The sequence below is a fragment of the Microtus ochrogaster genome, chromosome 8, assembly GCF_000317375.1.
Source record: "Microtus ochrogaster isolate Prairie Vole_2 chromosome 8, MicOch1.0, whole genome shotgun sequence".
NCBI classification, from domain to species: domain Eukaryota; kingdom Metazoa; phylum Chordata; class Mammalia; order Rodentia; family Cricetidae; genus Microtus; species Microtus ochrogaster.
The window spans coordinates 61,101,816-61,128,090 of NC_022015.1; the positions used below are offsets into that span (position 1 = coordinate 61,101,816).

At 43.4% G+C, this 26,275-nt stretch overlaps 1 protein-coding gene across 3 annotated transcripts in view; it reads right to left on the reverse strand.

The window, feature by feature from the left end:
* The window catches only part of Sgms1 (sphingomyelin synthase 1), a 165,336-nt gene that overhangs the window by 11,291 nt on the left and 127,770 nt on the right, over positions 1–26,275 (reverse strand). For all 3 annotated transcript variants that reach the window (XM_005352141.2, XM_026781489.1, XM_013348110.2), the window contains 2 exons: positions 24,174–25,012; positions 8,146–8,263 (listed from right to left, as the gene is read on the reverse strand). In XM_005352141.2, the coding sequence (XP_005352198.1) occupies positions 8,146–8,263; positions 24,174–24,796 (741 nt within the window). In that variant the 5' untranslated portion in view covers positions 24,797–25,012. The remainder of the gene's footprint in view (positions 1–8,145; positions 8,264–24,173; positions 25,013–26,275) is intronic.

Here is a 26,275-nt window from a genome sequence, read left to right on the forward strand (position 1 = left end):
GCATGAGTGTGCCACTGGGGGGGTGAGCTATGCATGAGTGTGTCACTGGGGGGGGGGAAGCTGCGCATGAGCGTGCCACAGTACACATGTCGGGGCCAGATGATGACTGTTGAGTTGGTGCTTTCCTTCCACCTAGACACTGGTGCGAGGACTGAGCTCGGCGTTGATGGCAGATGCTAAACCGTCTCACTGGATCTTCAGATACACCTCATAGGAACAAAAATGAGCTCAAGTCTAACACAAGCCCTATTTTAAATACTTTATTTAAGCTGGGTGTGGTGGCACACATCTTTAGTCCCAGTACTTGGGAGGCAGAGGCAGGTGGATTCTCTGAGTTCAGGGCCAGCCTGGTCTCCAGAGTAAGTACCAGGACAGTCAAGGGCTACACAGACAAACCCTGTCTTAAAACTGTCCACTTCTCCTCTCCCCCAAAACCCCTTTACTAAATATTCCTACATGCACATAATTTGCTTGGATTCAATCGATACTCCATTTTCTTCCCTCTACTCTCGCTTTTCCCTACGAACTTCACGTTCCCACAAGAGTTTTTAGGTTAACCAAGCAGGAAACATTTTATCTCTCCCAGCCTCAGGTACTACCTGTTTTCAAAGTGACTGCTCGCATTACAGAAATTGAGGACAGTATTACTGTTATCAAGTTGAGGCAATTTTTGGAGGGGGAACCTCAGGCTCAGTTCCTAACAGCCAGCAGATGAAAAGGAGATCGCTCTGGCTCTCTGTGAACCTGTGGCTCTGCTGGATGCTCATTGTGATCAGCTCCCGACCACTCAGGAGACTCTTGAACTCTCCCAGTTCTGCAGAGACAGGCTTTCCCCTGCAAACACCACCACACCCACCACGACTTCTCAGCAGGAGGCTTCACTAAGCACTTCTCCTACATGGTTTCCAGGACTTTTTATTCCGCTTGGCTATGGACGGTTTGGCCCTTTTCCACACTCAAATGTTTGCATCACTTCCTACATTAAGCAGGCTTTGGGGTGGGTGGAGGTCTCTAAGCAACATCAGCAACAAGACACTAATCTACCATCAGTCTCTTTATACTCTAGCCAAAAATAATAATTTTTCATAGCCTTTAATAAGGACACTATCCAAAGGCCTCATAAAAACTTTAAATTGGATCCACTCTGGATCTGTTACTCACACTCCAGTGTTTAAAGCAAAATGTCCCTATAATAAAATTACATTGCTCTAAATTTGGGGGGTAGGAGTGTTCAAGTTCCTCTAGTCAACCTAGTTAGGAAGTGGAGGCTACAAAAAATGTACTCATGTTTTTATTTTGAAATTTTTATATGGAAAAATAACGAAGCCCTTCATTTTGACTCCATGTCAGTATTTCACTACATCTGCTTCTCTTTTCCTGGGTCATAAGTTTTATAACACCTCACTCCAAAATCCAAAGTAAGAAGCTATAATCATGCATGAAATCTACAGTGATCCAACCTCACTCACATCTCATAGCTTCTATGCAGACCACTCACCAGCCCCAACATCATCTCTGGATCCCTCCCCACTGACCTAGGATCAACTCAGGGACCAGTGCCAAAGGGGCCTGTCATGCTCTGGCTTTTCACAGAAACGACAGAGCTTCTGTCTTCATTTCCTTCTCCTGTGATAGTCACACTTTAAGATCATCTCCTTCCTTGGATTTTCTCTGAATGCTGCAGTCTGCTTAAATTCAAATTAAATGCTGTTGGCAGAATAAACAGAATGGCTGTGGTCTCTATCCCAGTGCACCTGTGAGGAAGCCCTGGTGACATTTGTCCAGCTACTGGTGTGGCCATCTGGCCACACAATGCCTGCCAGATTTCTCCACTAAATATGTTATCTTTGCCCTCTAATAATTAATGAGAAATGTGATTATGAAAAACTGTTTAAATACTATTGGTCCCAACCCTCTCCCAAAAGCTTCAACACCACCCATTATGGATTATAATTTTTGAATTATTTCTGCAATAGCTACCAAATAATCATTTTCTACTTCCTTTACATTTATTAGTTTTTTTCTAAAGTGTATCTCAAGTTATAAAGTTTCTTTTGATTTATTGCAAACTGATATTGCCATGTTCAAACTGTCTCAAGCATAACCCTGAGGGATGAGGCTACAGCTCAGTGAGAAAGATAGATGACAGGGCCTGGGCTCAAGTCCAAGCACTGCAAAAGCAAGAAACAAAGCTTGACAAACCCATCATGGCCAGGGGGAGAGTTCCCAAGCAGAACAGCCTGGCTTTTTCAGAGTTATCACTGATGGCCTCTCATGCCCAGGTAGCTCCAAGACCATTCCCTAAGATCAGCCTGCCATTGCCCACCTCCTGTACCCTAAGCCAGTGGGGAAGTGCTGTGGAATAATCCTCTTGTATACTGCTAAGACTTGTTACTCAAATTGTTACACTAAAACACTGATTAACTAGTAGCCAGGCAAGAAGTATAGGAAGGGTGACCGGTCTAAGAATGATGGGAAGGAGAAGGGCAGAGTCAGCAGTCACCAGCCAAATGCAAGGGAACAGGAGATGAATATGTCATGCTAATAAAATGCTGATTGGCCAGTAGCCAGGCAGGAAGTATAGGTAGGGGAACCAAACAAAGAATGATGGGAAGGAGAAAGGCAGAATTAGAAGTCACACAGACAGATGCAGAGAAAGCAGTAGATAAATGTGCCATACTAACAAAGGTACCTCCACATGGCAGTGTGTAAATAAGGAATATGGGTTAACTTAAAATGTAAGAGCTAGGTAGCAATAAACCTGAACTATTGGCCAAGCATTTATAATTAATATAAGACTGAGTATTTAATTGAGAGCAGCTATGGGACAGAGAAACTTCAACTTACAGGTAAGGTTTCCCCTGAGGTGTACATAGACACCTCTAAGGCTCTCTGGAACTGCTCAATTAATGTCTTGCCTCTTCACAGTCGATTGCTCCTAATATCTGTAAGGCTTTTTGCCTCCTCAATGTTTCCCTCAACAGTGACAGAGCTACCAGTCAGGTCTAGGTATTCCTCCCCAATTCACACAACCATGAAAAAGTACCATTTACAACAGACAGTGGCCAGATGTCCTGCCTCTGTCACCTGGCAGCTCTGAAACATTAGTCAGAGCCACATATCTCTGAACTGACTGCAGTTTCCTCCACTCAGAGTTCTCAGCATTAAATGAAAATAAACCAGATTTGGAACCACAGTGAGAATGAAAAAGGGGTACATGATTTGGCACCAATCAAAGTCTATCTCCTTTTCTCCCAAGCACCCTACTATATGACTAGGAAGATGTATTCAAAAGATAAATTGAGTACATAATAACTTCCTACTAAAACCTTTCCAGGCTTCCTATGGTCCTTGAAGTCAAAACTCATTAGAAAGGTATAAAGCCCTTTCAAATTTGCCCACATCCTGCCTGTTTCACTTCATCTCAGGCCCCTGGGGCCAGAGAACCAGATACCTGTGCTCACTAAACCTCAAGTTATTCTACAGTCCTTTGCATGATCCCTTTCTATCCATCTTCTCTCTGTTTCCACTTGACAGATTCTGACTTGTCCTTCAGTACCTTGGCTCAGACACACCTCCAGCAGGGCAGCTTGCATGCACAGCACAATGGCTGTTTTCCTGTGTATCCATGGCAACTGGGACCTTCATATTCATACAGGGAGGAGTCAACAAGCCAGGGAGCGACCTGATGGATCACACAAGGATCCTAGCTCTAAAGGCCCATGGAGGGAGGATAGAGGTGGATGGGACACTTGCTATGTACATTTGTGCCCTTAATATTCAACACTATGTCCACACAGGACAGGCTCTCCAGAGATGTTTGCTCGAAGAAATAACTTGTATTAGCCAACTGCAATCACATCAGCAATCTGCATTTTCTTGCAGTCTGAATGAGTGATGCCCTCCCCATAGTAAGAAATCCTTGGAGAAGCTGAAAATCTATAAAATAATGCAAAATACACTGTCAAATATAATCTGCAACAAGAGTAATAAATGTGCAGACAGCAGAATTGGAATTATAAGAAAGATAACCATAAAGGACTAATGTATTTAAATATGAATTTAAAAACTTTTAAATATATACTTTGCTATATACTTTCAGTGTGTCTATAATAAACCTTATACACAAGTACTTTTTAGCTGGGCGGTGGTGGTGCACACCTTTAATCCCAGCACTTAGGATATAGAGGCAGGTAGATCCCTGAGCTTGAGGCTAGCTTGTTCCATAGAGTGAGTTCCAGGACAGTCTGGGGTGGTTAAACAGAGAAACCCTGTCTTGAAAAGCAAAACAAAACAAATAAGGTAATTCTAAAACTAGAAATGATATGGTACATTGTTACCACTGTTGTTCAAAAAAAAAAAAAAGAAAGAAAAAAAGAAGCTGGTAAAGTATACAGAAGACTGCAAAATCAATATCAATCAAAATCAATGAAAACTTAAGTCTCACACAATTTAACTCTATGACACCAAGCTACTTTGGTAATGGACAGCTCTTTCTGAAGTCCTCAGAAGGCTGACAAGGGCTAATCCAACTACTAAAGCGTGTCAGTGTGGAGGGCTTATGAAATACCACAACTGCCACCTGAGAAAGGGTTATAATAGTCACAGAGCAGAGTCTGCTACCTTGTAAGGTTGGACTTGTGCAAGGCAAGGGGCCCACGAGGCCAGCGAGTTCCAGGAGCTTTGAATCTGAAATCTCCCACTGAGACAAGCTGATAGCAACAGCAGAGATGATAACTGTGGAGGGTTTCCCATGGCTGCCCCACTCAATAACCAGCCTCAGAGGCTGCCCAAACATGACCGTGGTCCTTGCTTGACAGTGACCTGTTCATTGAGGGCCTGAATAAAACTTTAAATGAAATTCATTTACCAAGAGCCCTGGCTGAGGTGTCATCTCCTGTCTGAAATCTAAGGTCACCACAGAAACCACAACAGAACATTGTGTAGCTCAGATTAATGCTTAGTCATCACCAGATCAACTTTTCCAAAAGTCGACATGGGACTGTATGTGCAAATCTGGGGCGTAAACACAGGGTGCTTTCTTTTCTTTCTTTCTTTCTTTCTTTCTTTCTTTCTTTCTTTCTTTCTTTCTTTCACTTTCTTTCTTTCTTTCTTTCACTTTCTTTCTTTCTTTCTTTCTTTCTTTCTTTCTTTCTTTCTTTCCTTTTTTTTGAGTTTAGAAAAATACAAACTTACCTAAAATCAAAGATTGCCAGCTGTTCCTGTTTTTTGTTTGTTTGTTTTAGTTCTAAACAGCTCTGATAAGAAGAGGGAGGTTGAGGATCCACAAATGCTCTTGGGGAGAAGCTGCGGCAACACTGCCATAGGCTAGTCGAGGGATCCGACGCTTGGCAGCCTCCAGCGTAAGCCTGGCACAGCATGCACCCCACGGGTACAGGAAGGTGCTTTGTTGTATGCAATCCACGAAGTGAACACATCTTTGCATGCCCCCAGTGACTTACGACCGTTTGCAGCAATATGTGGTGGGAGGCCTGTGCCGCCGGCTGCCCTGCCACCTTGTGACTATTTCTAAAGCCCTTACCTTATTGTGAGACCAATTTCTATCACTACTGTCACAGATTTGCTGCAGCAACTTTCTTACAATCTGCCCATTTTGAACTCTGATGCGGAGGAAAGGGTTAGGTATACTAATATGGGGGTAAACGTGATGCTGGAACCAGGTGTAGGTTCCTCATTCAGCAGAGCACTCATGTAAAGCCTGAACTGCCTTCCAACTGTTTAGTGATGAGTGAGAAAAATCTATCAAGAAACAGGCCTAGAGAGACCTCAGATGCTGACCATCTAATTCTATACATAAGCATTAAAGATTCTCTGCCCTTTCTATGGACTTCCCATTCATAGCCACAGCTTTTACCATCATTCACAACATGACAAATAACAAATAGTTATTTCCTAGCCCTAGTTTTCACTTCGACTTGAGACTACAAACCTAACCATTATAGATGTCACTGAGCTGTCTCCCAAGTACTTGTGTTCGTCCCAAAGTCATTAACGCCCTTCCTTCCCATTTATAATTATCCGAGTGGTAAAACCCAGTCATTGAAATCTTTCCCTTCCTTTCGCATTCCTTCTAATTATTGCCAATCTAACCCTTGAACACAGCTCGGATCTGTGTGGTGTTTTCATCTTCGGGGTTAGTGGCTCATCTTGATCCTATTACGGCATCATCTCAAAACTTCATTCCATAAGGGACAATCCTGAACCAGGTAAATTTTAAGGTGTTTTCAACAAAGTATATCTCTACCTGGCCCATCTCTTGTACCTGAGCTCATAAAACATAGATAAAACAGATTTCCTTACACTGGCCTCTCTACACTGAATACATTTGAAAATTCCAGAACAAAATAAAAAGTTGTGTTCCCAGGGCTACATGAAGTCCTGCATTTAAAGAGTGGTGTGCAGAATTTTTCCTTACTGGACAAAATAAATTAGACTGGTTTGAACTACTGTGTGCTGAGGTGTGCGAACACACCTTCAACTGTTTGTTTTTAAGATTCTGAGTTTTAGAAGCCTGCACTATTGGATTTCTGGCCAACACATGGATGATACGTTTGAGTTAATCTCTGTGTGGTGCCTGCTACCTCTGGCTCTACTAACAAAACCCCAGAGCTCTTCTTAGCCATGGACTGTGGTTAGGTTCATTGATGACTCTGGCTGACTCGCCACTCTGGACTTGAAGAGCTGATTCAAAATGCACACACCCTGAAAAAGGCACAGCCCTTGAACAAGGGAAGGGAAAACAGGCCCCAGATGCAGACTTATCGTCAGAATCTACATCTATCTACTTCTCTGTGGCAACTTTACCAATATCCAGACTCTATTAGATAGAGTTGAACTGCCCTTGGGTGTGTGCCACAATTGTCAGGGGACAGTACAGAACATTCTGTTTATCAACCACACTGTCAGCGAGAGCTGCCGGACTCTCAACGACAAGGGCTTTCCAAATAGAAAATAAGGAAATGAATGAGTGAATTCTGTAATCTGGACATTGCAAGTGGGTTCTGGGAAACATTCACAAAATGAAATGTGAGGCTGGCTTCCTGGGAAGGACTGAGCAAGGACCAGGAACAGAGGGGGGCAGAGATGGAGGAGGGCTGGCTGAGTGCGGTACTCGGAACGTGCATTCTCCAGAATGCAGTGAACCTTGCAGAGTCAGGAAAGCAACCCGTCGCCTCTGTGGGAATGTTTGCTAAGTCTGAGAGGAAACAAAGTGCACACGAAAACCAAAAGGATCCAGAACTCCCTATCATAAAGATGCCACGAAAAAATCCAGAGAGAATATTGCAGGCCCCTTCCCAAAACTTCTCTGAGAAGATGTCTCCTTTGGCAGGAAGAGACTCAGAAAGGGATGGGACCAAAGACAGCTGGCTCTTGCAGCACACAGCTCAATGCAGATAAATGATCTCAAAGTATAGTATTGTATATATATTATATAGCAATATATATATTTAAATCAAGAAATCAAGGCAAGAACTTAGTTTATTTCCTTTCTTACTGCACCAAGGAGCTTTAATGTATTAAAGAATTAAGTCTTTTTCTATTTGATGACATTCCAAAGGATTTTCTAGTTAAAATCTCTTCCAAAGTAATGGTTATTTGAATCTGGTACAAAGGCAGAGCCACCAAGCAAGAGATATAGGGCAGCTTCAAAATCTTCTGGGATACAAGAAAAGGCAGCAGATGCAAGGCCTCTCATCCTTCCCAAGAACAGTCTGACACAAACTAGCAGAGGACTGCCAGGGACACGAGTGTGCCTGCCTGGCCCTGCGTAAGCACTGATGGGAAGACAGAGGGAGGGACAAGTGCCACAGGAAACAGCTTCCTGTCTCAGTGAAGGCGTCCAGATCTGCACGAAGGAACATATCTAATAGTCTGGAGGAAGCAAAGAGCTCTACCCCCATAGAGAGCTTCCAGCACACTCCCTAGCCACACTTGTTCCTATCTGGGAGGGGCTGGCGAAGCTGGGGAATTCTGAGAAGGGTGTGGCCGTCTGGCCCTATAGCTGAGGGGCGTTCCCAGATGAAAGTGATTCTGAGCAAATTTTCATCTTGGCCTTAGTGTAAGGTCCCCAGGGCAAGAGGAGAAACAAACAAAAAGGGGAAATGACAGGGAGGAATAATTTACCTTCGGAGAACAGTTGAAATGCATGCCGGGTACTGGGAGTGTAGTTACATACATTGTAATACACCGATACAGGTACAGCGTGCCCACTATGCAGAAAAATCTTCTGCTAACAATAGACCTAGAAAAAGGGAAAAACAGGGCAGATTCTCAGTCAAGAAATTCCGCAGGTTCATTTACTTAAAAGTTTTCAAAGACCCAACAGAACAAACCCAAAAACCTACTCAAGAGCTTGAAATCAGAGTGGTAAAGTATCACTGGCAAAAGATCTAGGTGGGGAGTTTTAGAATACTGTAGGCTGTGCTTTATATATACGGCCATTGTCCAAAAGGATCACACAGATTTATACTGCTACAAACTAGGCTTTATGGGCCTTAAATCTGAGTTGACATTCAACTAATGGATAAGCAAATCTTATTCAGAGCGGTCTGAGCCATGCAGGACCCGGGGCATTTAAATTTTCTGTGTCTCTCTGTCTAAAACGTCAAGGTGCTCAGAAGGACATGAGCATGAAAACTTCAAGGAGTCAGACAGGAAACAGCGAGGGAGTACACATCCGAACTGATGTTCTAGGCATCCTGGCGTCAAAGGAGGAACTACGAAAAGCAAAGTAGAACCCCGACACTGCTCCTCATTGCTTTGCTACCTCAGACAATACTTCTCCCCTCTTCCTAATAGGGAAAACAGGGATAACCACTCTAGAAATACTATCTGGAGCCCCCGACAGAGAGCAGGCATAGACAGAGGGCTACAAAATAGAAAGAAGGACAAGGAAGAGCCATTAGTTTGTAATGAGCGAGATGAATACAGGCATATATCATGGCCTATGAACTCTAGCACCAAATTCTACCTGTTTCTTAGACTTGACCTCATTAATGTAGTCCTAAGTGTCTCCTTAAATAGAAACCTTCACTCTAACTTTCTCCCATCCAGCCACGGGCTATGGGGGATACATCACATGGTGTATATCACATATTTAGGCTCAAGGTGTTTTTCTTGGCTTGGGTAAATATGATTTAGCAAAAAAGAAAATTTAGGAACAGTGGACAGGTTTTTCCTTTAGAAAAGCAAATGTGTGGTTGCTCTACCATTGTGCTCTACCATTAGCTTGGTCAATGGAGTGTGGAAGCCAAATGAAATACTGTCATTCGTAATTGTTGATTTAGTAAGAGCAATAACGTGACCCACTACCTGTGTGATATATGTGTGTGTGTATCACAACAACTTCCTACTACTCTACCGGCATATCACCGGGATACATACAGTTCAAGTTAATTCAGGATTTACTAAATAAAGACGGGTGGGTATTATGTCTCCTTATCTGTCTTTCACAAGTTGGTCAGAACTGTCATTATCAGAGCTGGCTTTAATCATTTTCTCATAGTCACGGGGTCATATCCCTCCCAGTGGTGAGAATTCACTCTACATGAGGCTGCCACAGAGAGGTGTGCGTCTCTGGTTTCAAGTCTAATCACAAGAGAAGTGAAAACTATGGTCAACAGATGTCAGTCAAGAATACCACAAAGGAAGTGCCGATGTGAATAGAACGTGCAGGCTATGGTAGTCACTGTGATGTTCAAAAGCAAAGGATTTATATTGTAAAGAATTGTATATACTTTTAGTGTACAAAGGCATTCCTTTCCCAAATTCAGGAGTTCCACACACTTTGAATTCTTTATGAAAGAAAAAGGCTCAAGGAACATTGAAGAAGAGGGAACAGAAACATTTTAAGAACCAGAGGATCAAGGAATTTGCTGTGAGGTTATGCTTCCTAGGACTGTCAGAAGGCACACTCATAGAGTCTTGCCCACAAGACTACCCAAATAGGAGCTAGACAAAAATGACACCAATGGACATGAAAAAGGAGATGGGGAAAGACCATGAGGCCTCAACCCTTCATGAACTACACAAGGAACTACAGGCGACTAAGGAATGCCGAGAGCAGGAGATCTCGTCTTCTGCAGGGAAGAACACACCAACTGATCAACTAATACCAAATGAAAACATACGTTCAAGTAACACTGTGTAGACTGAGCAAGTTGTATTTATGTATTTTGGAATACATATATGTGTGTAACAACAATTAATGACAAAAGAGGCTATGAGTTTGAAAGAAAACAGGGGGAGTATACGAAAGGGCCTAGAGGAACGGGGAAATGATGTAACTATATTATAATCTCAAAAAATATTTTTTTTTAAAAAAGAAAAACAATCATAGAAGGAATGCCCATGGGATACTACTAGAGATTAAGCAAATGCCAAGAAGGAGTTAGATGCTGGATATAATTCCCTGAAACCCAGAATATTCATCGAATGTCCAGAAACATGCCTTTCGTGTCCCAAAGTCTGTGTTCCATCTGCTCACACTGCAGTGACTGTCAGTGCACAGACTGCATCTGCTAATAGACTTCCCACTATTGTTTTGCACACCAGGCTCACTATTACCCACCCCCTTCAGAATATTATATCTGCCAAATTTGCATATAAGACAATCAGTAAAATTGTTAATATTTTATATACAATTAAGACTTGCTACAAATGTATGCTGCTTCCAGTACAGGTGACTTATATAGCTTTGTTTGAGACAGGAATTGGGATAAGGAGTTCAGGGTCTTGGAATACAAGCAAGTATTGAACCACTGAGAAATGGCCCAAGGCCCCCACTGAACTTTATAACATCTCTAATTTCAAAAAGGAAATGGGACTTAGAATCTTATTGTGTGATTCAACAACCAGGCTAAAAACAGCAGTATTATAATGTTTTTGGCATTTAGTACAAAGGTTTAAAATTCTAAAGGAAAAAGGGCCAAAGAAATGAATAGACTTTTATAAAGTTCAATTAAATACTGGAAAGAGTTCTGCCGCCCCAAGTAGTCTCTTTCCATGAATCCATAGCAGCAGGACATGCGGCACTCTTGGCTTAGAGTAGAATTTCCACTCCCCAAAGGACTATATCAACAGAAAAATATTATTTGGCAGTATGCTACTTGCCTCTATCTCTGCCTCCACCCCCAAACAGGGTTTCATGTTTCCCAGGTTGGTTTTAAACTCCCCGTGTAGCTAAGAGTGGCAGATAAGAGCTGGCATGCTCACTGGCACTTGGCTCAAAATTAAATTACTCTACTTCCCAAGATCTTAAAGACCAGCACATTTAAGGGAATTATAAGTCGGGTGGTGGTGGCACACACCTTTAATTCCAAAACTGGGGAGGAAGAGGCAGGAGGGTCTCTATGAGTTTGCGGCCAGCCTGGTCTTCAGAGTGAGTTCTAGGACAGCCAAGGCTATACAGAGAAAACCTGTCTTGAAAGTCAAAACCAAACCAAAACAAAAGAAAGAAAGAATTACAGAATTGTAGATAATGACTACTCTGACCCCCAGCTTTACTATACTGTTTTGTGATCTTTCCATTTGTTTCTAACCCATTTCTCTGACATAGACTTCATCACCTAAATCTTTCTGGAAGTTCTTGGCTTTTAAAAACAAATAGACCCATATAAAAAAACAGTGAACCAAACAACACATTCACAACTAAGAGGCAATAACAAGGGAGATGCTGTGCAGCATAATGGACGCCGTCGTAGGCAGAGAGAAGGTCCTGTACAGTGCAGATCTCTGCTCAGGGATTCGAGCATGCGATCCACGGGGACTCATCTGTCACTGGGCCACAGCAGCGCCACTCACATGCTAGCTGCTTTACCTTTAACAGAGACTTTCTTGGTGACCTCAGTCATTTCCATGCATTTCCTACAAAATTTGCTTCTTTGTCAGGAAAAAGGAGGACAAGGGCAATGCCTTCCTTTTTAGTGCATCAAGGGAACGGGTTAGCAATGAACAGAAAAGGCTATGGAAAAGAACTAAGAATGGATATTGCAATACTTAGCATTTTTTTTTTATTGTAAGTCAAAAGTTGTCCGTATAAAGGTAGGGACTTTTGCCAAATTTCTCCTTCATGCCTTCAAGCTTTGTAGCATTAATTCATTCTGTTTCTTTCCTTTTATACCTCTGTGTGAACATCTGCATAAGTGTATAAGCACGGCATGTGTGCCTGTTGCCCATGGAGGCCAGAAGAGTGCATCAGATCCCCTGTGACCAGAATTACAGATGGTTGTGAGCCACTGGCTGTGGTGCTGAGAATCAAACTCAGGTCCTCTGCAGGAGCAGCCTCTGCTCTTCACCGGGAGCCTTTTCTCCAGGTCCCTGTATTCTTAAGATGGCCCAGCAATGAATGGCTATGATTTCTTTTTCACGGAAGGCAGAACTGAGTCTCAGGGAGTCTAAACTGAAGTATAATTACATAAGACAAAAAGGCGCTGGACCTTGTGTGAGGAATCCCATTTTGAGTTCCCACATGAGAGTTAAGATTCTATTAGCTGGGTGGTGGTGATGCGCACCTTTAATCCCAGAACTAGGAAGGCAGAGGCAGGTGGATCTCTGTGAGCCTCTGGATCCCAACAGCTAGTTCCCATTTCTGTCCACACACATCTGCCCTGTAAACCCTTTTGTTTATCCGCCAGAATTAATCTGCCCAGATGCACACCGTCCCTCCAACTCACATCTTTTTTTTTTTGGCATTCACATTTTAGTTTAAAATATTTGCTGAGATGGCTTCATCCATTCAGACAGGTCTGAAAATCCCTAGACTGAGCTCTGCCACCTTTCTCCCCTACTCTCCCCTCCGTACTGCCCCCCCTCCCCACAGCACTTCCCGCTCCCATTACAGCATTTGTATCTCCAGAGCACCAGAAGGCAAAGCAGGAAAACTCAGGGCCTTGAACTCAGGACTGTTGCGGGAAACTCCAAAGAAAGGCTATTCAAACAGATGAAGGGGCAAAGACCAAACTTGCAACGAATCAAAACCAATGCTCTCCTAAGGTCTTTCAGAACTCACTTAGCACGTGGACATCTCCACAGGCAAGATGGCAGAATTAATCCAGATAGCCAAGCTCCTACTGCAGAGATGTGTCTATTTATGTGTAATGTCTTCTCAACTTTTTAAAATCCAACTCAAAGAAAGTTCACACTGTTATGGTTTTCTGTCTCCTTAAGAGACAAGCCACGCCCACTCCCTCCCCCATCCACAGAGGCAGGCTGATCTTCAGCTTCCGGCCTGAGTTCGCTCTTTTTTCCATCTTCCTCTCCGAGAGGCAGCTTCTGCCTCTCTCCCCACTTCTCTGCTTCTCCCCTTCTGTCTCTTTCTCCTCCCCCCCTCTCTCCCCCCTTCACCCTTCCTCCTCCATAACCCCCTGAATAAATACTCAACCTCACTCTGCATGTTGTGTCTATCCATGTCTCTGTCTCCTTCCCGCCTGCCATGTGTCTCCCTGCCTGGGACCAGCCATTGCTCAGGGACCGGCAATCATCTCTGCCTGGGACTGGCTGCTCGCAGGGCCCACTGTCTGCCACCACATGGCCCGCTACCACCATTTGGGATCTACAGCATTTCTGCTGCCTACTGCCAATGGGGATCTTGCAGCATTTTTTAAAAAAAAAAATATAAAACACACTTTTGTTATCTGCATTTCTATTCAGCAATATTCCATTTCACAAGAGACTTTAGGTACCAGTTGAATGGAAGGATCCCCATAAAACCCAGGGCTCTAAGGACTATCCATGACACCCCTTGGAAGAAAACACTTGTGGTCAGTATGCCTAACCATTTGTTGACCTATTAGAAAGTTGGGAACAAAGTTCACGAGGCCACGTGGTCTGGGAAGGAACCATTGGCTTCGGCAGAACCTTTAGGCCACCATAAAGACAATGGCTTTAGTGATACATGAGGCAGAAGAGTGATACACGCTGATACCCTCTCAGAGCTGCGAACACTGACTGCTGATTGACCCAAGAAAAACAGACCAGCAGGAGGCTCTAGTGCCACCCTGTGTAGGAGGTGACAACAGTTGAAGGTACAGCAAGAAGACTCAGATTTAACAGACCAGGTACTGGGAAAACGCATCATCAGGGAAGAAAACTCAAGATGTTTTGGGTTGAAAACAGGTAAGAACAGAGAAGCTCTTGCTAAGAAGCATATGGGAACAGCACCAGCCTGTGGAGACCCAAAGAGGCCAAAGGTCAGAGAGTTTGGGACTTGTTTTTAGTTCATTAAAGGTTATTGTGTTTCTAACTCAAAGGTCCCACCTATATGTAAATCAGAGTTCTGCTCTCACAAGTCTTGCCAACAGGTGTGGCTAGTTGCCAGACCTCAAGCTCCTGAAATAGGGAAGTAGTTGGTTCCTACCTAAAACAAAAGTCTAAGGAACCAACTAAGTTTCAGTTCCCTATAAGGAAATAACTAGGGATTCCACCCAGGGAGTGGTTTGCCCACAGAGTGCCTGGTCTAGGGCATGAGTCGAGGGCATGGGCAACAACTGTGCCCCACAACTTTCAGTTTGTATGTGAATGCAGTCCTCTTCTTCTACTCCTACCTTTTGATATCAGGGGTATATTAAGCTGTTGGAAATTAAACACGGGTGAATTTTCAGTACTCACTGACATTCCCTCCCGATACTATCCTATGTGTTTCTGCATTTTATTTTCATTCGCATCTTCATATTCTTTACTATATGTCTAAATCCCCACGCCTCCACTCTGGAAGAGGGTATTTTTGCCAAGGCTGGCCCCAACACCAGCCTGAGTACCAAGCACTGTGGGATGCTGTGAATTTATTTCTACTCAGCATCATAACAATATTGGGTGAAAACGACTATCATTCTCATCTTGTAGGTAAAGAAATGATTAGGCAAATAGTTTGACCACAGTGCTCAGTAGGTGAATGCCAGACTAAACCAGGAGAATCATCCCATAGGCACTATCCTGGCACTAGGAGGCTGCTGGGAGAAAGAACACAGAGCCATCTGTGGTGGACAGCTGAGAAGGGATTAAAGGGACTGTTGGGGCACGTTAGAAAATAGAAGGTAAAATGAATCCACTTAAAACCACAGATGTAGATTAACAATGTGAACTCAAAGTTATTATTTTCTCTCTGGTGAGATGAAGAATTAGAATTTTTAAAAATTTACATAAAACACACACACACACACACTCAAACATACACACACACCACCACCACCACCACCACCAAGATCAGATTATTTAGCTTATTTGTTCGTGGGTCTGTCTGGCAGCTGAAAAGTCCAAACTCTTGGTGCCAGTGTGCTCAGCGCCTGGTAAGGGGCTCCTTGCTACATTACCACCATGTCAGAGACCGTGAAGCGAAGCAGAGCAAGTGAGACAGCCTGTACTCCCCTCTTCAAGACGGGGAGCCCACCTACCTGACCCATCTAGTCCTCATTATTTCCTAAAAGCCCCACCTCCAAGGATCATTAACATAAAACTTGGGGATTAAGTTCCAATGTAAATTAAGGAGCACATATTAAAACAGCATTACTTTTCATTATTAGCCTGACTACACAAAGGATCATTCCTTACATTGTCTTAGTGTTAGAAATAAAAATTTAACTTGACTCTGGTAAAGGACTAACACAGAATAACTTAGTCAAAATGCTGGCATTAACCAATTCAGTGGCTATCCAGCGAAATCTAGTTTTCCCACAATTCCTTTGGCATGGACTATTTAGGCCATGAAACCTAAAATGGTAAAGGTGAGCCCAGGTAAAACCATGTGGCGCTGAATCTACTGTCTGGTCCCACAGGTTCATGTCACAGTGTTCCTCAAAACAGAGGAGGCCAAGCACAGAGTACAGGAAGCTGAGGGTAGATGACCTGAGAGGCAAAGGGTTCAGAAAAGATCCCCAGGAAAACAGGAAATCATCTCAGTCCTGAGGCCAGAGAGATGATGGGTCAGAATCAAAAGAAAAAAACAACAAAAAGAAACCCACAAACTTGGTCAAAAAAAACAGAAAGTGAGACTGTGAACTTGGATAAGCTTGGTCAGTTAACTTAGTGGAACACTAGGTCTGCAGTTGCTGGTAGAGGGACATTTATCCCAAAATGGTGGTTCTGACTTACCTCGGAGGTTACAAGGAAGCACGCAGCTAGGACTGAACTACGTACATTGGCTACGATGTACAGGGAGCAGACAGATCATGACAACCACAAGGGGTGGTGAGAACATCCTAGCATCCCGTTCAAATGTCTTCCAGATGAAAAGCAGCGCACAGCATTATTCTAAAATCCAACCCCATCTGTTTTTATTCTATTTGTCCTTTGTGCGTGGAGTTAATGCCACAGTATGTGTTAGGAAAATATATTTCTGGAGAGTGTTTGTTTTAGTAGCAAAAGTTCCAGACTGGGCTTACACCAAGGAACCATTACTTCCCAGCATACGTTCCTGTGGGATGTTGGACAAGTCAACAGATTCTCCAAGTCTCAGTTACTTTCACAAAGAGAAAAGAATAGCACCATTTATTTTTAAAAGGCTTATTAGATCAATGATATTACAATTCATGTAAAAATTGTTACTTAAAGATCAGCTATTTTGGAATCTGCCTCTTGACTAGTTGTAAAGATTTTTGACATGGAAGAAAATTTTCAGAATCAAAGAGTAGACACACAAAAGATTCAGTTACATGTAGCAGGAAAAGTAAGGAGAAAAGAAAGAGAAGAGACTACTCTGAGCTCTTCTCTCATTTACTGATAGAGAGAACTATGGACAGCATACCAGCCAATCAAATAATGGGAGAGGTGTCAAAAACATTACAGTAACAAGAGGGAACTTTGTGTTCCCAGTTTGAACATTTGAGACATGACTATGGGATCAGTGGAAAATTCCCCCAGAATGTTCTCTGCAGCACCCATAATTCACTGAGGTCTCTGTTCTCACAGATGAACACTAGGGGAACCTGAACATTAAGCACACAGGGGTTTTCTTCAAGAGAAGGAATGCATAATCTACTATCCTCCCAAAAGGCTGAGAACCAAAGTGGTTAATAATAGCCTAGTGACCTTTGCACTATCTATGTGGTTAGAGATTGCACTGGATCCTCTCCTTGGTCCATATTGTAAGCTTGTTTTTCTCAGTCAATGCACAGAACCTATCTTTATGGATCACATCCATCTGTACTTAGCTTACTTTATTCCTCAAAGAGATTTATGTATATTTTGCTGTATATGAGGGATAGAATTAATTATCACCAGAATACATTTTCACCAAATTGTGCTATGCTTAAATATGCCTAAGTAAACTAACTATTAGGGATCAGACTCCAGAAGTCTGAACCAACACTGACCAGTGAGTTGTGCTAAATAAAACTAGCTTCTTGCCTCCTGCAGACTGAGGTTGCAGAGACCCTTTGCAATAATGCCTGGTAAATAACTAAACAGAGAAAGATGTTGGAAGGGCAATTAGAGAAGAGCCATCTGGTCTACCATAGTGTATGACAAAGTGCTGATCAAATGAACTGACCCTAGGAAATGGCTCTTCTGGAACTTGGAAAGCAAGCTACTTGAAACCTGGAAAGAATTGTTTCACATCAAATATTCTACATCAGGTGCTTTAAGAACTTTGCTTAATCCTCACCATCTAAGATAAGAAAACCAGGAACAGTGTGCTGATAGTATCTGCAGCCATAACCTACCATGGAGATTACAGAGGAATGACTACTTGGAAACACAGCTAATGTGAAAATAGGCACTGGGGGAATTCAACTAGGGCAAAATGAAAGACAAATGTCAGTGGACAGTCCTGTTAATACCAAACAGACCTAAATGATTAAAATAGCTCTGACCGAAGCAGCTGCCAATCAGCCCAAAGAGCCTGTCCTCAGAAAGTAAATTCTAGTCTCAAAAGAAAGGGAATGCTATTGTCTTACGGTGGCAGAAATCTAGCAAAGATACAAGACTCCCCAAACCACAACTTTGGTTGGAGACTAAAATATGAAACAAGGCGGCAGTGTAGCTCAGGGATAGAGGAGGTGCAGTAGCAGGGATAGAGGAGGTGCAGTAGCATGGGCAAGATCCTGGGCTCAGTCACCAGTTCCGCCTGCCTACCCCCTGACATACACAAGCATACAAACTTTAAAATTAAAACTGAAAGTGAAGAAAGGCTCAGTGTCCTTCTGCTTTTGCAAAGGACCTGGGTTTTGGTTCCCAGTTTCTAAGTGTTAGCACAGACCATCCGCAAATCCAGTTCTAGGGAAGCCAACACCCTCAGGCACCAGGTACACACACGGTATATATACATGAATGCAAATAAACACATATACATGAAAACACAAATCTTAAAAACAAAAACTAGTTTTTTTCTAAAGAAATCTCTTACTACAGTTTAGTGTTTACATTATGGGTAAACACTAAAAATCCATCCTGGTACTGTAATAACCACCCCAGAAGAACAACACTGGAAAACTGGACACGTGGAGACACTTTTAAATACAGATGTCATTTCCCTTATCCATTCCTTCTCTTTGGGATCAGTTTTCAAAGAACCCATTCAATGATCTTTCCCACTCCTCAAACAGTCCCACTGTGACCCTACAGCTCTTTAAGGTGCAATATTCTCCCTCATCACCAAACATCTCTACCGTTAAGTTAAGTTCTTGAGTCCACCCCATAATCCAACTGCTTTCTTCTTTTTTCTTCAAATATTTACTAGTACATTTAATTCGTTCTTACATAATTTGCCACTCAGCCAACTGACTTACTCTACTCTTCTTAAGTGAATGTCTAACCCCAAACCATGACAGAAAACCCAGCACAGGACATAGACTAGGAGTGGAAAAGGCCAAGGAGAAACATTGACCTTGACCTGACTCCAGACTGGAATTTGAAATCACAATCTCTGATCTTGCCCTAGAGTCAGGCTGCAGAATCCCACCAATCACTGAGGACCTGAGCAAAAACCCCACCAATCCCTGAACTTGCCTCAGAATCAGACCACCAAAACCCACTAATCCCAAATCACCCTGGAAAACTCCACCCCTGCTCCCAAGAAACCGGTCTATATAAACTCTGTACCCTGTTGTCCAGTTTGCGGCTGCTTCTCATAGGAGGCTGCCACCTCACCCCCACCCCCAGGTTTGTTGCACAGTGTGGCATTTTCGATAGAGTCGAGCCCAGCTGTAACAACTTTCCCTGGAGCCTGAGCAGACTGAACCAAAGTAGAACTGTAACACTTTTACAGGGAAAACTTTCCCCTAGTCCAGAAGAATTGTAACACTCTGGGGGACCTAAGTAGAGCTGTAACACACACCCCCCACACACAAACCCCCTCACCCCATGCCCCCAACCCTGGCAGCCTGGAGCAGAGGAGAGCAAGCTGAGCTGGGACAGCTTTGATGAGGAAACCTTCCCCTGCCAGAGCAGAGCTGGGACACCTGCATGGGGAACCTTCCTCCAGAGCAGGGCTGTAAGCTGCAGTGCTTACAGCGATTCTTCTGCTCCAGACTGCCAGAATCCCTCTCCATCTGAGCTCCAATGCTTACACAGACCACTTGACTTTGTTCCAAAGAAAATATATTCAAGTACAGTTGTGAGTACCCCTGAATTAGTGGAATCTCCCTCTTTAAATAACATAAAAACCAGGGCTTCATGGGCAAATCCAAGGCCTCATGTGTGAAATACACTATAACAGAAACCAGTTGTGTTCACTATGGCAATGGGGGTCACAAACAATTCTCTGGATTCAACTCTTGCTATCCTGTTACCTAAAAAGCAGCCATATCATTTTAATTCTTTTTATCATATTTATTTATTTGGGGGTGTGCGTGAGGGGGTGGGTCATAGCACAACTTGTGGGAATCATTTCTCCCCTTCCACTATATGGATTCTGAGATCCAAACTCCAGTTTTAAGGTGTGGTAGTAAGCATCCTAACTGAGCATCCTGCTGATGCTATATAATTCTTCCACAACACAAGTGTGCTTGTATCATTGTGTGTCAGTGCTTTATCACACTTGACATTAAATCCACACACTACTGTTTCCATCTGAGACCCTGTCTGTACCTCACTGGACAGCTCTCCCCAGCCATTACAGATACTTTGGGACTCAAAGAAGCCAAAGAAATAAACTCACCCTCAAACACTTGCTATGTCTTCTACCTGGAACATTCTTTTTCAAATACCTACTTGGGATTCTCTTCCATTTGACTCAAGTGTGTGAGGAACTGCTGTCTCATCCGGGGCCTTTCACAATTACCCAATCTGAAAATACCACCTCTGCCCCATTTCCAACACACCGAAGCCCTTACGCTGACTCGTGGTCTCTAGTTCCCTTACACTAGCTGACACCAGATCCTCGGCAGTTTACTGGCTTCCTCCCTCTGCCCAGACTAATCACTGCACTAGAGGCCTCTTCTTGCTGCAGCACCCCAGGGTCTAGCACTGCTGGCTTACATACAGCAGGTTCCTTAGTGAACTCAAGTTGAATGAATGGATGGATTTTAAATGAACACACTCTGTTTATATCTGCCAGGCCCTGTCACAACATCAGGATAGGAGTGGGAGTGATGAACATGGCATCATTTCCTCCTTTAAGGAAAATTAAAAAAAAAAATCTGTCACTGAAGGAGACACATGCAGAACTGAGAGAAGGGGAAGTGTTATGAGCTGAAGGTGTTTACAGGGAACCGGAGCAGCCGCGGGTACTATAGGGCAGACTCAATTTTTTTTGTGAAGAGCCCCGAGCTTCAAAGCTAAGAAGTTGTGTCTTCATCAGATTCCACAGTGTGGACGCCAGTTAGAAATGAAAGGAAAGGAGGAGACATACCTAAACTAGAATTGAACTAGAACATAGAACTAGAATTGACCAAGCTCATTACTTAGACAACACCAGCTGAGTTGTTCTACATTTCTAGAAAATGCCACTGGCCAGAGAAGGGGAAAAGCAACTTAGGAAACAGAGCTCACAAATCTGGCCTGAGTCCCAGAGAGTCTGAGGCACCCTGATCACCACACTCTGTCTCACCCTCGCCTTAATCAGAAAACCTGCCTTGGAAACCTCGATGCTGCCTTCAGTCAAAGGTCGGCAATGTCCTGACAGGGTAGGGCCACAGGAAACATGCAGGGGTGACACCGTGCTAGCTGAGAGCCTCAGCTCCATCGGTCTGTGAGCTCCAAATACTCTTTATGGTGCTTTCTTAAAACAAGGGGTACCTGGTTTGCAGTGAAGTCTGACACAAAGGCAGAGATTTCCCGGGAATTTTTCCTAGTCAGTGGCTTGAAAGTCCAATTCTAAATGAGGAGACAACATTATTTACAATTTTAAAAGCCAAAAAGAGGTTCAGAACCTACTTTCACAGTGAAGGACAACTGTATACAACATAAGACAGAACTGAATGTCACAAATTCAGAATCAAAGTGTTCAGAACCCTACAAGTCTGGCTAAAGGACTGATTGGCGGCAGATTCCAAAATTGCAGTGGTCTTACTTCTCAATTCTTCATCATCTTTATCTTTTATCTTATGTTAGAAAGTACAAAGGGAAAAGGAATAGAGGGTCTTTTTAAGGACTCCAGAATAAATTTGGGAGGCAGGGATGGAAATTTGGGCTTTTCTGGGAACTTAATACTAACCAAACAGCTTTGATTCTGAGGAGCTGAGTAAAACGGTTAATAGTAAACCATCCAGCTGGTGGATGATGGAGAGATGGGCCAAACTCAAAAGAAACACAAAAACAAGGAAAGTTAGGGAGGGAGAGTACCCCATATGCAGAAAGCTCCATGTTTTCAAACCAGTCCATAAATAAAACTGTCACATAGCAACAGCCAATTAGCTAGAAACGAGAATGGGTGTTGGGGGTAGCGTGTCCAAGGGTTAGCCTTGTGATGACAGCAGACATGGCAGTTATCAGCATAAACATCCTGCTCTATCAGTTCGTACCTCTCCCCTCTTCCACGCCTGGACTGCCACATACACTGGGAGAGGTCACCGACAGTCAGGGTGGGGGATGCTTAGGACAACAGTCTAAGGTAGAAACTAGAGTGAAGGCCGTAAAGACTCCTTAGCTGGCTGCATTCAAGTTAGTCACCTGACTACTCCAACCCCATCACAGTGGCTTACCCGCAATGTTCGGGCCAACCTAAAAGTTTTCTAGGACAACAGGAAGCTTGACTGAGAAGCTGATATTTTTCCTGGGAGGGGAACAAGGCTCCTGAGTTGAAAAAGTTCATCTAAGCCACCTAGCATGCAAAGTCACAGCTGGGGCTAGAACCCAGGCTGCCTACTCCAGCACGGGATTAGCTGTGTAGAAGGCATTCCAAGTGGTTTATTGTAGTTGAACAACTTAAATAAATAAATTACTATAGTATTGGTAGTAAGTACAAGGAGAATACCAAATTAGAAAATTTAAAGAGAAACAGATTTGGGGAAAATTCCCTGCTAGAAAAATAAAACATGTAGAAATTAGTCCTGTGTGTAGGAAGCTCATTCAGAAAAAGACTGAAATCACAAAACACCTCTATTCTGCAGTAAGTCTGACTTATTGAGTTATATTCTGGGGCAATAGATTTGCCTGTGTGTATGAATTTTGGTGAAAAGCCAGAAAGCGAACTGGAGAAAAAAAACAAATTTTAAGGGGAAAAAACCAAACCAAACCAAAACAAAAAAACCTCAGTAAGCTTAATTTGAGCTGCCCTTCCCTCTGTGAAGGAAGCATGGGGAATAGGGTCAGGCTTTTAGGGAGAAAGGGCGAAAAGAAGCAGGACTAATGCTGTCAGTCAACAGAATGTATGCAAGGAATCCCAAACATCGCTATCTGGGAAGCCAATTCATCTCAAAGCCAAAGCAACAACATTTTTTTTTTCTTCAACTAGATAGCAGAGCCTATCAGTTCCATTTCAAATTCTATTTAGATTATAAATTTGTCAAACTAGCCCCAAGTAAACCCTTGGCTATGCCAGTGACTTTACCAAAGTGAAGATGGTCTCCCTGATGAGGTCAGCAGGTAACCTTCCCTTTCTACTTGTGGACATCTGACTTCATGAACTGAGAAAGAGTTTATCCAACACCAGAAAAACACTCAGAGCCAAACTGAACAGAAATGCTCCACCTGCATTTTTATACTTTATTATCTTGGAAGACAATTTAATATCCAGCCATCGTTCGGCCCAGGCAACTCAGTCTCCAGAGAGAAACTCCAAACAGCTGGTGGCTCCATCATCAGAAGCTGCCCCAGAGTGACAGTTCCAGGTCTGTAGGGAAGCAGCCCCAGTTCTGGCCTCAATCCCAAGCATGGCCCTGCTCACTATGTGGACTTGGTTACAGTGCCCCCGGGGCAACAGCAGCAAGCTTGGGCTGTGGCCAGGGCACAGTGGTACCTCTTACTGATGATCCCAGTCCAGTGGGTAGGGGAAAAATGGTCATTCCCAACTACCACAGGGAAGCCACAAAGATGTTCCACTAAGGGAAAAAAACAAAAAACAAAAAACCAAGACACCAAGAACAAGAGCAATGAATTAAAACCAGGGGAAGACACTTACCTAAGCAGATAGCTCACTTTAGGAGATCCCTGCCGTGATTACAGCTTGGGACATAAGAATCACTTTGGATCCAACTAAAACCAAATACAGACTTAGCCACCCACTGCTTTAAGTGCTACACATTCTATAAGATGCAGTCATACGGGTTCCACTACATTCTACCAGCTTAAGTTAAATGAGATATCAGTTTTCCCCAACCAAAGTCATTACAGAATAACTGATTGATCAAAACTATGTCAAAACTATGGTCAAAATCTATGAGGACATACTGATAAGGTTCTGGGTCTGGCTGGGGGTGAGGAGGAACTATTCCACCACTCACAGCTCACCCTCCAATTGTCAATTTACCTGAGTAACCACCAAGCAAGACTAGGTAGCTTTATCATACCTCCCCTGCCCCCCAAAATTCAACAGCCTTTACTCTCTGAAGATATCTGAAAACAGACCGCCATCAGTCATGGTCTTAATTCTGGAGGAACTGTATCAAACAGGCAACAAATACAATATTCTCTCAAAGCTCTAGAAGCTTTAGTTAGTCCCCTTTCAAAATTATTCAATATGCCATGATTTCAACACTTGGGTAAATTTCATTTCCATGACTAGATAGCTAAATGCCAACCCATCATCGCTGGATCTTAAGACTATGGTTTACTCTACTTACTTGTATTTTAAGAGCAGCCACTGAATTAACCAGAGTCCTACAAGGATCATGCCGTTAATTTCGCAAATAGAAAAGGCCCACTGCACCCGGTTAAAATGGTCAAAAAACGTGTCCGGTAGTGGAGGCTGCACCTCCTTAGGAGGTACTCGTTCATGGACGACCGAGATCATCACTGTAGTGAGGACGAAACAGGAAAGTGCATAAACAAAGGCCAGAAAAGTCTTGCCCCACTCCATGGGGTACTGGGAGCGCTCTGGTTCTGGCATGGGGATCTTTATCATCTCTTTCCTATACCCATTTGGCATTCCATTGGGTTTAATCTTGATGCTGAAGCTGCCATCGGGGTCGGGAATGTCGACGCCAACGCTGAGGTGCCCGTTGGCGTGGCCATTCTTGTGTGCTTCGATATGGTGCTCCATTTTCAGGGTCTCGATCATGTCTAAGAGTCGCTGCCCGTTGTCAGATGAGACTCGGCACAGTGGGGGCTTTTTGAAATCCTCTTGGGTTAGGTTGATCAAGTCCTGGCCTGTGAAATGCTCGAGAGGTTCACAGTATTCTGGCATAGCATTCTCCAGCAGCCAGTCTGCCACCTTCTTGGGTGACCAATAAACCACTTCCTTCATGGTACTGGCAGACAAGACGCAGCACCCCCAATTTGCGCTCAGACGTCAGCAGTCACTGTTCATATAAGGCAGGACACTATCCCTCCTGGGCCGGGTCATCTTGTTGGGTCTCATGAGCAGAGACTCAGTTGGCAAGGTGGTCAGGGCAGTTTAAAACTCGTCATGGAGCGGTGTCCAAACATTAACTCGCCTCATTTCTGAACAGGATTCTTCCTTCTGTGGGAGGAAAAGAAAAGTTTAGGACCACGGGACTTCTAGATCAGTTCCTTCAAAATGCAAAGAGTCTGGAGGTACATTAATCAAACCGTGGAAGGACAGTCATTGGTAAACTGTTTCAAGTGTGTTAGTTTCAAGTTTTAATGATTCCCTGGTCTAAGTCTTCCATGAAAGATCATTAAGTTGAATCTGAAAATGTGTACGGTCAGGGACAGCAGTGGATGGATCTCCCAGGAAGTACTTATTAAAATAACACAACAGACTCTGGACACTGCTCAATAGAGACCATTGGTTCTCTCTGTACCTAACACACTTCCATGACATCACAGGAAACAGTCTGGCATCCTTGCTGACTCCTTCAGTCTCTCTGCTGGGGAATGTGCACAGGATGTGACAACTTTGGTGTCACAGAAGAAAATCAGAGAAATGCTGGTCTTAAAATCATCTGGTCCAATCCAACTTTACAAGCCTTTTTTGTTCTTTTCTTGCCAAAACAGCTACTAGTTCACTTTTTCCCAACATGTGTGACCCCTAATACAGAAAAGAGTACCACAGAGGCTGATTTGGTTGGCACAACACAGGCAGACCCCAGGGCCAAGGCTCAGTCACTCGACACTTCTGTAGATCCCCATGATTTAAAAAAAGGGGATCTGATCCACTGCTCATCTATATAAGAGGAATGTGTCCTATAAAGGTCAAAGGTATTGCCCATAGTTGAATGTATAGAGGGGATGTAAGTTCCATGTATGTATTTGCGGTGGTTTAAAAGAAAATGGCCACCAAAGGGAACTGCACTATTAGGAGGTGTGGCCTTGTTGGAGGACGTGTGTCACTATGGCTATGAGGTCTCTTTTTCTTAAGCTTCCCTCACTGTGACAATTAGCCATTTTCCTGTTGTCTGTGAGATGGAGCACTCTCAGCTCCAGCACCATGTCTGCGTCTGCACTCGGCCATGCCCCCTTCATGATCATAATAGGCTGAACCTCTGAAACTGTAAGCGAGCCATCCTCAATTAAATGTTTTCTTTATAAGAGTTGCCATGGTCATGGTATCTCTTCATAGCAATAAAAACCGTAACTAAGACAGGCGGCGTTCATTAAAATACTTGACCAGCGGTGTAACAATCAAAGGCCTATGCTCTAGTGAAGACCCCAAGGGAAGGATGCACACACAGAACCGATGCAACCAGAGGCTCAGAGTAATGCATCGTACTGCAGTAAACACACAGTACTGCAGTAAACACACAGTACTGCAGTAAACACA